Source organism: Nicotiana tomentosiformis, chromosome 1, assembly GCF_000390325.3.
Source record: "Nicotiana tomentosiformis chromosome 1, ASM39032v3, whole genome shotgun sequence".
Classification (NCBI taxonomy): Eukaryota; Viridiplantae; Streptophyta; class Magnoliopsida; order Solanales; family Solanaceae; genus Nicotiana; species Nicotiana tomentosiformis.
The window spans coordinates 39,493,877-39,507,264 of record NC_090812.1 but is presented as its reverse complement, the minus strand read 5'-3'; the positions used below and the strand labels follow the sequence as shown (position 1 = coordinate 39,507,264).

Genomic DNA, 13,388 nt, shown 5'->3' with positions numbered 1-13,388 from the left:
TTGGGGTCATTTGGCGAAAGTTGGAAATTTGGATAATTTTGAGAAGTTTGACCGGGAGTGGACTTTTTGATATCTAGGTTAGATTCTGATTCCATAAGTTAGGGTAGGTCCGTAATGTCAATTATGACTTGTGTGTAAAATTTGAGGTCAATCGGACGTGATTTGATAGGTTTCGCCATCGAATGTAGAATTTGAAATTCTAAAGTTCATTAAGCTTGGAATGGGGTGCGATTCATGAATTCAATGTTGTTTGATGTGATTTGAAGGCTCGACTAAATTCGTAACGCATTTTGGGACGTGTTGGTATATTTGGTTGAGGTCCCGAGGGTCTCGGGTGGATTCCAGAAGGTTAACGGATCGATTTTTGGACTTAAAAATTTCTGAAGCTTAATGCTTTTGGTGTAATCGCACCTGCGTGACTTTGGCCGCAGAGATCCCGGGTGCGGCGAATTGCTCGCAAAAGCGAGAAGGGACTGGAGCTGGGGGAGCCGCAGAAGCGGACTGGAGAAGCGCACCTACGTTTGCGCAGGCGCGAGGCAGCTACCGCTGGTGCCTAAATTGCGCAGATGCGCATAGCAGGTCACACCTACGATGCTCGCAGAAGCGAAGAAAACTTCCGCAGGTGCGAGGTCTTGGCTGGGCAGTGAGGATCGTAGGAGCGGACTTTGGACCGCACCTGCGGAGCCGCATGAGCGACTATTGGACCGCAGGTGCGAAGGTCGGGCTGGGCAGTATGTTTCTTTAAAACGGGACTTGGCCCATTTTTTCTCCCATTTTCATTTGGTTTGGGCAATTTTGAAGAGCTTCAAGGGGAGATTTTCAGCAAGCAACTCAAGGTAAGTGATCCCCACTTATTATAAGTTAAATACATGGTTTGTATAAGAATTTAAACATGGAAATTTGTAAAAATTGTGGGGTTTTGGTAGAAAACCTAAAATTTGGTATTTTTAGATTTATACCACGAATTTGACCATGGAATTGAAAATAAATTATATATTTGAGTTCGTGAGGTTATGGGTAAGCTTTATTTTCAAAAATTTTCGAAATCCGGGCACGTGGGCCCGAGGGTAATTTTATCGACTTTTCGAACGGAGTTAAAAATTATTGTAAATAGGATTATGATGAGTATTAGAGTATATATTTATGGATTTGCTCATTTATTGACTAGTTTTGGAGCGTTGGGCATCGATTTGAGTTGATTGAATGGCTTGGGAGCCGGTTATGAAACTTTGGAGCGAGGTAAGTTTCCTTTCTAACCTTGTAAGAGGGAATTAACCCCATAGGTGAATTAAATTATTGTGTGCTTCTATTTGTGAGGGGGCTACGTATGCACGAGGTGACCAGAGTCCGTACGTAGCTACTAGTTATGCCTGCGTCCGGGTAGTTGTAGGCTCACATCATGCCTTGTCGATATTTTTATTGATTTATGTTTATTGTTTGCCTTGAGAGGGACCGAGATTGAGTCTGCTTATTAAATATTTTTGAAAGGAGTTGAAATTTGAGAACTTAAGTTTTAAAAGGTTTCATTTGAACTTCGTAATTTCGAAAAGAATTGAGGAATATCATAAAAGCTGAAGAAATCTACGTGTAACCTCATCGCATGTATGTTTCGCGAGCGAGGTAATTTCCTTAAAAAGTTACAAGCTGAATTTCCCTTGTTTTTAAAAGAACCAAAAAAGAGATATGATTTTTACGTTAAATTTATATTTGATCGCGTCGCAAGTATGATCCGCGAGCGGGGTGATTCCTTAAATTTATGTTTGACCGCGTCGCACGTATGATTCGCGAGAAGGGTATTTCTTACTACTCTTATGTGATCGGGCTATTCGCCTCAGCAGGTTAATAGATGCATCTATGGTTCGCGCCGTTCGACCCTCGGCAGTGCACAATTTACTTTTATGTTCGATCGGGCCGTATGCCTCGACATTTCCTATATATATTATCCTCATGGAAGCGCGCGTAATTTTTGGCAAGAGGCCAGTGTATCTGAGGTTTTTTTTCCTAATTTGAATTATGACAACCTCTTTGATGAGATCCACTATCTCTATATATATGCTCCGGTTACGGAGGGAACTTGCTAGTTGAGAGCTTGAGTAAAATTGTAAAGAGGGGAATTATACCACGTGTTTTATACGTGTTTATTTCATACATTTACTCAGTTTCATATTTATTCACTTCTTTACTGTACCTGGTATTATTGGACCACTAGTAAGTGTCGAAGTCGACCTCTCGTCACTACTTCTTCGAGGTTAGACGGGATACTTACTGGATACGTGTTGTTTTCGTACTCATACTACACTTGCTGTACATTTTATTATACATGTACATGTATGGCTAGTGGCCTTGTGAGCGTAGCAGTGTGGTTGATACGGGGACTTAGGTGAGCTGCATCTTGTGAGACGATCCGCAGCCAGCAGAGTTTCCTTCAGAGTGCTTGTATTTTCTTTTTTGTCCAAATTTGTATTCCGGACAGTTATGTATTTTATTTTGTTCCCTAATAAATGCTCATGCTCTTGTGACACCGGGTTCTTGGATGATTACGGGATTTTTCAGTATTGATATTTGCGAAAAATATTATTATTTACTCTGTGAAGTTCTTCATTTATTATTTAATTGAAGGAAATTTACGATTTCAGAAATATTAAAATGAGAATTTATTAATTATTGGTGTTGGCTTGCCTGACAGTAGTGTCCGGCGCCATCACGACCTTTCAAGAATTTTGGGTCGTGACAAAATGCAACTACAACTTTTATGAAGGAACTGTATTTTGTTCAAAGTAAAAAAAAATATTCCTTCAATTTCTAATATAAATAAAGAAGGTAAAATATATATACTATTTTTAGTTTTTAAAACATTGAGTCAAAGTGGACTCTTGAGTTTATAATCTTTCGGTTTTTTTAACTCCAAATTTTTTCAAAGCCTTTCCATACGTATTTAGACCATTCTCTCTTTAAGTTCTTCCAATACAAGGTTAAATTTAATGTTTTTATTTAAGAATTCTTACCTAGTTCAATAAGAATAGATTTAATAATCAAAATTTAGTTAATTTTTAAAGTCCTAAATATTAACGTGTAGTATTATATCCTAAAACTAATAGGATTATAAGGCTAATATCTATAATTCCGTTTTATGTCCTTTTATTATGAATTATTATACTTAATATTATAAGGTTATTTTTGTAAAACTGACATTGTATTCATGCTTTTATAATAATACTAGTCTCTATGTACGTGTTTTGCACGTATATCTCTCGCTACAATTAAGATAAGTTCCAAAAGTAATTTCTTCCAATAACTTCATATAAAGATATTTTTCGCCTTATTATGTCAAAAAGGTATCACTTTACCTATCCGATTATTAAGTCATTATCTTATGACAAGGATGAAGGAGTCTACGGTGAAGGATTATTTGTTGCTAAGTATTTAAGAATTCTTCCTAATAATACTATAATAGTTGCTAGTATCATCTTTAGCAAAGTCAAAATTAAGATACATTTTGCTTTCATCAGAGAACTTGATAGTTAATATCTCATTTAACAAATCGATAGATTGTGCTAGCTAAGATTACTCTTTCCATCATATTTTTTGCACAAATTTTTATTTGATGATAGAAATATTTTATTTATTAAATAATGCGTTTATTTTTTTCCAATATAATTTATTCTTAAATATGTGTTGTTTTTTTCCCATATAATTTATTCTTAAATACTACAAACCGTAAACAAAAAAATCTATATCGTTCATTGATTTGCAGTTTATAATTTGTTATTAGCCCCCGAATATTCTTGAAAGCGAATTTATTACGTAAGACAATCTAAACTTTAATATCCTAGCTCTATGATTGTATTGATGTGTCTAAACTTTCTAAACAAATATCATTATATATTTTGTATTTTCTTTTTAAACTGAACAGAAAACTCAGTGAAAATAAAAAATTTAATTGCTATTTATATATTAGTATTAATTTTAAAACTCTTATTTCAGTAAGAAGTCTATCAATAAACAAATTATATTTATCTTTTAAGATTCTCATTGAATTCTAATTTCAAACAATAGGATAGCGTAAGAGAGTAGTAGATATTAATTGTTTTGGATAGTAAGTGCAACTAATAGTAGAAAGTTGAGATTTAGCCTACCGCATATAAATTTTCAAGATCCTCAAGAGTAGATTGAATTGATTTCACTTTTATATATATAAAATTTTTCACACAGTAGGCTAATAGTAGCGTAAGAGAGTAGTAAATCTAAGAGCACATTCGCTATTGAATTATCTTTGTTTTTAGATAGTTCAATCATTTATTTAATATTTTGAAGCATACGTAGTTCTTACAGTAATAAAATTAATGAAGAGATCTATTTGGTTTCAAAGTCCCATAAAATAGTATTGACGTTGGCTGAACGTTAATATTCGAAATCATAGTTTTTGCAGAACACAGAGTTCTAGTGCAATCATACTATTAAAATTTAATGTAATTACAATTTTATCCGATATAAACTTATTTGTACTTTAGTTTTGAAAGGACATAAAAGTCAATTAATATTTTGAGGATATTTTGGTCCTTCAACATTTAGTATTTTAACATTCGTGCTTTTATAATAACTGGTTTTTACGAACGTGCATTGCACGTAAATAATAATATGTAGATGTTTAGTCAATTATTTATATACACGAGGAAGAATTATTTAAATGCGAAAAATTAATGTTTATACATTATCATAATACTTGAAAAGAATAATTGGACGTCATCTCTGAACTTGAAAGAACATCATCTTAACTTGAAAAAAAATCATTAATTTGAAACTCAAAAGATGTCTCAAACCGTAAATTCTAGTTCCTTCCTTATCCACTAATACAGTAAAAAAGAAATTTGACACTATTCCTACAATAAAACATCAACATAGTTTCCATTGTTAGCTTGGCATCACTAATTAAGTATATTATAAGTACCATTAGTCAAATTCTGAAATTACTCAAGATAACCCCTTAAATCGAAATCTATTCATGCTTACTATCACATTTATCGTTTAGTATCAAATTAATCCGCGTATCCTTTAAACCACTAACAAATTCAATTGTTATCCGATTTTGAGGGTAAACAAAGGTGATCAATTTTCTAAGAATATTTTAGTCCATCAACATATAGCTTTCTAACAGTACTTTTATAATAATATAGATATATAAATAGAAATAGATAGTTGTAGATATAAATATATATATGTTCCCAATTGGGGAAGATATAGGGAAAAATAAGTACCATTAATAGGTGTTAATAGTTTTTCTTTTAAGCTTTATAAATTGATAAGTCATTTAAAATTTGCTCATAAGTTAAAATTCAATCTACAACATATGTTGTTGTAAATTACGTAAGACACTTTAATTTTAAAAAAAAAATTATTAATGTACTTTTCTAATTCAAGTAGGATCAACTTTATAGGGTCGATGTATGTGTAGTTTAAATCGAAAAAGAATTCCATCATTGAGTAATTTAATTACAATTAGATTCTTAAGCTATACAAATATTTAAGGGCATAAAAGTCGATCAATATTTTAGGAATATTTTAGTCGTTCAATATTTAACATAAATTATTCGTACTTTTATAATAATATAGATCATTCATACTTTTATAATAATATAGATAGATAAATATAAATATAGACGGCCCGATTGAGAACCCAATTTCACTCTAATAGGCCCAAGTCTTTCTGGTAAGCCCAACTAGCAATTAATTTCACGTTGAATGCTAACAGATGAGAGAGTGTTCTTCTTTCTCAGTGGCCGGAAGCTTAGCTTCTGCCCTCGTTCTCGTCGTCGTCTTCTTCACTTCAGGTTTCACACTCACAGTTTGGTGAAATTAGTACAGTAACAAATTCATAGAGAGTTAGTCGCCAGTCGATCTTAAAAATGGAGAACAACGACGTATTAGGATCATCAACTGCACCATTGACGTGGCATGATTTTCTTCAGCGCATGCGTGATCCATCCGCCGCCGATTTCGTCAAAGGCATCAAAAGGTACTATCAATCCTCCTCTTATAAAGGCCTTTTTGTGTTTGCACCTGGAAAAATACCCTTACCAATGATAAGAAATTAGCAAGAAATAAAGTAGACAGATAACTAAATTAGGATATAAATCATATTTATAGTCAAATTCATAATTTGTGCGCCAAAAGCAACTTAGGAAACATTAGAAAGATCAAATTAGGCATTTAGTTTGGATAAAAGAATTAATGATTTAAGTTTTAATTGGATGATTTTGATTGGCCAAGTCAACTTAGGATAGTTAACTGGGGAAAAAAAAGCAAGAGTAGTTACTTATGCTCTTATATTTAATTTGTTCACTGCAATAATTAAGTTTGATAGTAACTTACTATGTTTGCTTGAAGTATATGTTAGAAGATAGATCTTAATGACTATAATTGTCATCTTAGCATAATATCTCCTCTCACTCTTCGTGATTATAAAACACTTAGGTGGATGTATTCATGGGCTTGGGGTTTTCTACTAAATACCTAAAATCCTAAAATTTATGACTGCAAAATTGGATATGTGCATATCTGATAAGTTCAAATTCACATAAGCAGCAATGTATGCCATTTTAAATCAACTAGGGCCTAGAAGAGATGTAGGTATACGTATGTCCATTCGAGGAAAAAGGTTATTACTAATTGGAACTTTTTGCAGTTTTATTGTATCATTCTTGAATAATGCTCCAGATGCAGAGAAGGACAGTGCAGCTGTGCAGGAGTTCCTCGGAAATATGGAAACAGCATTCAGAGCTCATTCACTTTGGGCTGGATGTTCTGAAGAGGAGTTAGAGAGTGCTGGTGAAGTGAGTACACTTTATATGTTGAATAAGGCTTTAACATGAATGTTATCAGTGTTGTTTGTCATTTGCATTTCAAATTCTCTCTCCTCAACCTATCGGCTTCCTTCCAACCCCACAAATCAACCCCTAACCCTACAAGCCCCTAGGGCTTTGGATCAATAGTTAGGACACAACTCGGGATGTGCGGCTAGGGTGCACGTCACAAGTTCAAACACTGCTCCTAACAAGAAGCCCTATATTTAAGTGGAACATGATAGATTAATGAGCTTATAGTCTCCTGACTTTCAAACTTATGATATCTGCATGCTAATTTTTGAATATACTGAAGGTTCAGCCTGCTCCATGATATTGATAATTATCAAATATCAAATCTTAAAAGCATAAGTAACAGAAGGAAGTTCCACATATATCCTTATCCCAAAAAAAAGGTTCCACATATTTCTCAAATATTTCAAACCTTAAAAGATTAAGTAACAGAAGGAGTCAAGGAACAGAAGAAATTCAGATTTCCTCGAATGTATTCTTTCCCATGTCTAAATTAGATTTTCTATTGGTAATGTGACTAGAAGTACCAAGTACAATTATCATATATTCCCTTTTATCTCATCATGCTTACATCTGTCATAAATTTGTCAGTAAAAGGCTCAGGTTATAATTGTATAAATTTGCTCCAACATGTGGACTCAATATAATGTGTCTTATTCATGGATAGCACATCCTTTATACTCGATGCTTGTGTATGGCTGTATGCTGCTTCTCGACTGATCATAAGTTTAGTTGTTTCTGAGCTGTCTATACTTTGTTTGCTCATATTCGTATTATTTTAAACAACAGGGACTTGAGAAGTATGTTATGACAAAGCTATTTACACGTACATTTGCTTCATTTCCTGAAGATGTGAAAGTTGACGAACAGCTTCATGAGAAAATAGCTTTGATTCAACAATTTGTTAGGCCTGAGAACTTGGATATCAAGCCATTATTTGAAAATGAATCATCATGGTTGGTAAGTGAACTCTGTAAAAAGTAAATTTCTGATGAATCATTAATTGATTCTGTTCAAGATATCATGAAATGAATGCAAGTGAAGGGATTTCTCACTTGCTTCCGGAGGATGAAATATGATTTCTCACTTGATTACTGTTGTTGGGACTTGGGCCTGTCACTCATATGATGATGATGCATGGGTGAAGTAATAAAATTACCAGCTTTTATATTTCACAGCAAAATGCACTTGTCTTTGCACAGTTTGTTGGTTCATTAGTCAGTACATATACATAATTTTCCCAAACAAATGTTGCGGGCTAACAGTTTTTCTAATTGAAATGTTCTTGTGGTTTATTTTTATATTCTTGTAAAGCCATCTGTTACATCTTCTGCGAGACGTACTTGATCATTCCTCAACTGTAGTGAGTTTCTTTATACAGCTCTCTCTTGTATATATGTACATGTATACACACACATTATACACATACACACACGTGTACACATTATAATATGCGTGTGCGTGTGTGTATCTTAGTGTATGGGTTGCCGATGGAGGAAAAAAAAAATTATTCTCGCAACCAGTTGTTGAAACTTTGGAAGAGTACATTTCTCTGGAAGATTATTACTACATTAGACAGGTGATGGGCTAAGACAAAGCCACATGTAAGTTATTCTTTAGGGAAAGGATAAAGTCATATAAGTGTATCTACGCAAAGAGAGTACCTTTTGCTGATTTAGCCTGCTGAACAGGTTTAGTTTTCAAATAAAATAGTCTTTTGCACAGCTATCAGTATTATAATAATAACTGATAAACAAAAAAATAGTATGTTCACAAAAATAACCAAGGTAGAGCTAACCTTCTTGTGTTTGTGCATATATTACACCTTGCCAAGTAGTGTGCTCCAGTACTATGAAAATATTCTCTGATTTTTTTTTAGTTGCCAAAAATAAATAAATTCAGAGTATTTTCATAGTATCGGAGTACACTTTTAAAAAAAAAAAATAGAAATGTCCTCTTTTGGCGGTCCCTTTGAGTTGTGATCTCGATTAGAATAAGCATAGCTCTTTCACCCTGTCAAAAATAAGCATAGATCTTTCCTGAATGTCATTGTGCAATGAGATGTCTAACTCTTTCACTACATACTACATTTTTGACAGCTAGCGCAGAAGGAGCTTCAAAAGATAAATATGTACAGGGCACCAAGGGACAAACTTGTGTGTATTCTTAATTGTTGCAAGGTTATCAATAACCTCTTGACTTCTGTTTCAGCAAACGAAAACCCTCCAGGAGCTGATGATTTTCTTCCAGTTCTCATATATGTCACCATAAAGGTAAGCTGGCTCATTTGCATTCATGTGATATATTATTCTTCAGAACTGATGGATCCCTTAGGTTGTGAATTATTGTATGGTATGCTCCCAGATAACTCATCCAGATGAACTTAAGCGAACTATGAAATAAATTTCAAAAGATAGTCTGCCTTTCCATCGCCAATGATCTACAAAAAACATGAATATGTTGCAGTATTTTCTTCTGTCCTGAGAAACAAAATAAGTGTTGTTTATTCTTTTCCTGCAATGGGGATATTTCGGGGGAGCATTATCTTCTGTCCTACTCAGAACTGTTAAGGCTTCAATTTAGCACGTGTTCAATGTTTTTGCTTAGGCATATTATCATTTATCAGAATCTTCCTTTTATATTCCCTTTATTTCTTCTCATTTTCGGACAAAGTTATTGCCTTCTCTATCATGATTATCAGACGGAGGATTTTCCAACTGCATATCATCTTGATATTCAATTCCTTAACTCTTTGCTCATCTTCCGTGACTTCCATGTGCTAGTCTACTGTAATGGTTTCCCTATAGGGCAGTTGATTTCAGCATTAGAGGCCTAACGGCACCGAGCAAGGTTTGCCTGGACAATGGTCCAGCTTTGGTACATCCTTATCAAAAAAAAAAAAAAAAAAAAAAAATCCAACTTTGGTACATGTATTAGGGAAGGGATTGCTGGTATGCTGGTGCGACTAATTAGTTTTGGATTCTTTTGCCCAAGCTGACTAACATGGGAGATTGTAATTCTCTCTAATGAATCAACAGTAGAAACTTTCTTATTTGCTTATGTTGGAATTCATGAAAGGGAGGCATCCAGATTAGTGGCGAAAGAATCCATTATTGCACCTTTCTCTTTCCTATCATCGTCACCCGCCTTTCATCCCCCAAATAGCTTGTATGTTATTTTTGAATTGGGCTAACATTATATGAATTGTAACATTATAATTCTCCCGCAGATATTTGAAGGTTAAAAAAGTGAGCTTTAATCTCAATAAGATTCTCGACAAAATCCTTGAATTGATGAAACATGAGTGGGATATTCCCAGATCCTCGCGCACACCGTCCTTCCAAATCCCCGCAGTATAATCTGATTCACAGTCCATTTATTTTTACATTCACAATCTCTTCTATTATCATCTGATGCTATTTTTCTTTTATCCCATCTCTGTACCCATGATTACTAGTGTTGTAAATGAGGTTTTAGTTCCTTGTCTATTTAATACTGAAGAATGATCGAAGTTCTTTCTGTTCCCCTTATTCTAATTGACTAATTGTACAATTCCTTTTTTGCCCTTGTACTCAGTTTTTAAATTAGCTTTTATTTTTTGTCACAATCAGGCTAACCCCCCTCAACTGCACTCAAATCTATTGTACATACAAAGGTTTAGGCGGCAAACTCGCTTGGTTTCTGAAGCTGCATACTTCTTCACAAACATTCTTTCTGCAGAATCTTTCATTTTGAATATCGATGCAAAGGCTCTTTCTATGGATGACACTGAGTTTGAAACAAATATGGAATCTGCTCGAGCACTTCTTGCTGGTCTTTCAGACGACAACAATGTACTGGGTCAAAGTGATCAGAAGTTTGGACCTGTTCCTGGATCAGACACTTATGAGGCTAAACTAAGTTTTAGGTCAAATAGGCCTCAAAGCCCTGCTACACTGCCAAAATTCTCAGTTGCATCAACAGAAACAAAATCCAAGAACGAGGATCCATATGTCAAAAGTCAGTCATCAATGGAAAAGATTCCATCACTCTCGGATCTAGAAAACAGAGGGGCTGGTATGCTTATGAAGGAGGATAGTGTCAGCCAAGTGTTTCAAAGTTTCCCCTACCTATATTCCCAGGCTGGTGACCTAACAGTTGGTGATGTCGAAGAACTACTAACCAATTACAAGCACCTCGTTTTCAAGTATGTTTGCCTTGCTAAAGGATCCGGCATTGGCAATCCATCTCCACCATTGCCCAATAATCAAGGACAAAGTCAACTCCCTGAATCTGAAATCACCACTGAATCAAAAGCCACCTCAGCAGGAGAGCCAAATGATGAGATGCAAAAGGATGGTCCCGAGGATTCAAGTTCAGTACTTTCTCAGTCTCTTGAGAGTGATGAATCCAAGTTAAAGGAAAATGAAGTTGTTTCAGGTAGAGGTGAAGAAGGGAGCGAAGTTTTGCAAATATAATTCAGTGGAAAACTAATGTAGAATCATGTTATTGTTTATGTTGTTTCTGTCTGTTTAGCAACAGAATGAGGATCCACTTGATTCTTTCTGGACAGTATAATAGAAGTCAGAAATCCTGATCTTACCAGTATTTTTTGATAACCATGTGGACAATGACTACTTGGAATCCGCCGTTATCTCGCCCTCCCTCCATCTCTCTCTCTCTCTCTCTCTCTCTCTCTCTCTCTCTCTCTCTCTCTCTCTCTCTCTCTCTCTCCCTCTGTGTGTGTGTGAAACTCTTTACAGAAAGAATAACAAATCTTGATGGGTGATATTTTGGAGCACAATGAAATATTTCAAAAAACATGTGATTGATTCTAACAATTTTCTGGTCATTATATAATGGTCAAACCAGGGAAAATCTGGAAATTTGTTATTGTCCTTAGAAGAGGTTTTAACCCCAACCATTACAACTCTATGAAAGGATCCAACTTAAAGCAAACATTCTGAATTGCTCCATGTAAGCTCCAGTTGATTCCTAATCACAGGTGAATACTTTTGATTACACATGCTCACTCTATCTCTTGCCATATACTGATCGGAGAAAAATAGAAGGAAAAAGAAAAAAGAAAGAATGCCTCAACCTTCTATGGGAATGGATGCTTAAATATTGACTAGCACCCTGCTTTCTTATCTAGTCATCGATTTAACAATAAAATTATAGAGAAAAGAGAACAACCTGGGATTCTCATAGCTTAGGTGAGGACAGTATCATGTTTTCTGATAATACTTTATTTCAATTTCGCCAAGACTTGTATGGAAGTGATACATCAAGAAATGGGGTGGTATAGCCACTTTTTTAAGTGGTATTTACGTTTTAGCCAGTGTTTTTAATGTTGAGCAAAAATAGCTAGTACTCTATTAAAATTGATACAAAAAGTCATTTTTACCCTTTCTTCATGAGTGATGTGTAAATATTAAGGATATGGTGTCCTTAATTTCATGAGTATTATGTAAATATTAAGGACAAACCATATCTTAATATTTTACACATCACTCATGAAGTTAAGAACATCATGTCCTTAACATTTACATTGCACACATGAAGTTAAGGACACCACGTCCTTAACATTTACACTGCACATATGAAGTTAAAGAACATGATGTCCTAAAGTTTAACAGCAGAAGGTGCAAATACATGATATTTTGTCCTTAATATTTACACAACACTCATGAAGTTAAGGACACCATGTCCTTAATATTTACACAGCACCCATGGACACCACGTCCTTAACATTTACACTGCACATATGAAGTTGAGGACATGATGTCCTAAAGTTTAACATCAGAAGGTGCAAATACAGGACACTTTGTCCTTAATATTTACACAACACTCATGAAATTAAGGACACTATGTCCTTAATATTTACACAACACCCATGTCTAGCACAAAGGTATTTTTGTCTGGGCGGGTAAAAATTTATTAAGCACTGGCTAAAGAGTAAATACATTTAAAATAATGGCTAAAGAGTAAAGACATCTCTAATTAATGGTTATTTTTGCACTTCCCCCGTGATACATCGCGATCAGTTCCGGTTCGTAATGATCCACCTTTTCCATTATACTTCCATCTCTTCATGCGCAAAAAATAAGAGAAATTTAAGGGGACTACCTATTAAGCATCACGAACCGTCGACACACAACTGATATTGAGTGCACAATGTCATACACGAGTGGATACAAAGGAATATGAGATATATGTTTCACGCTAAATCAATGCCGCACGATAAGGAATCAAGGAAATGAATATTTTCCTAACAGTTCCATAGCCTCCCGAAGATAAGTACAGACGTCTCCGTACCGATCCGCAAGACTCTACTAAACCTGCTTGTGACTTATAACACCTATGAACCTAGTGTTCTGATACCAACTTGTCACGACCCCAAATTCCCTCCGTATGATATCGTGATGGCACCTAGTCTCTAAGACTAGGTAAGCCTATCAATGCGGAATAATAATAAATATCTGAAATAAATAAACTACAATTCAAACAATTTCAACTCCCAAAACCCGGTAGAAA

At 34.8% G+C, this 13,388-nt stretch overlaps 1 protein-coding gene across 1 annotated transcript; it reads left to right on the top strand.

Annotated features, from left to right (window-relative positions):
• Positions 1-5,759: 5,759 nt before the first annotated feature.
• LOC104102513 (vacuolar protein sorting-associated protein 9A-like) lies at positions 5,760-11,470 on the top strand. The gene is made up of 5 exons (XM_009610231.4): positions 5,760-6,013; positions 6,683-6,830; positions 7,662-7,832; positions 8,972-9,145; positions 10,484-11,470. Exons 1-5 carry the CDS (start codon positions 5,904-5,906, stop codon positions 11,327-11,329), a joined length of 1,449 nt encoding a protein of 482 aa, XP_009608526.1. The 5' UTR covers positions 5,760-5,903; the 3' UTR covers positions 11,330-11,470.
• The last annotated feature ends 1,918 nt before the right edge of the window (positions 11,471-13,388 follow it).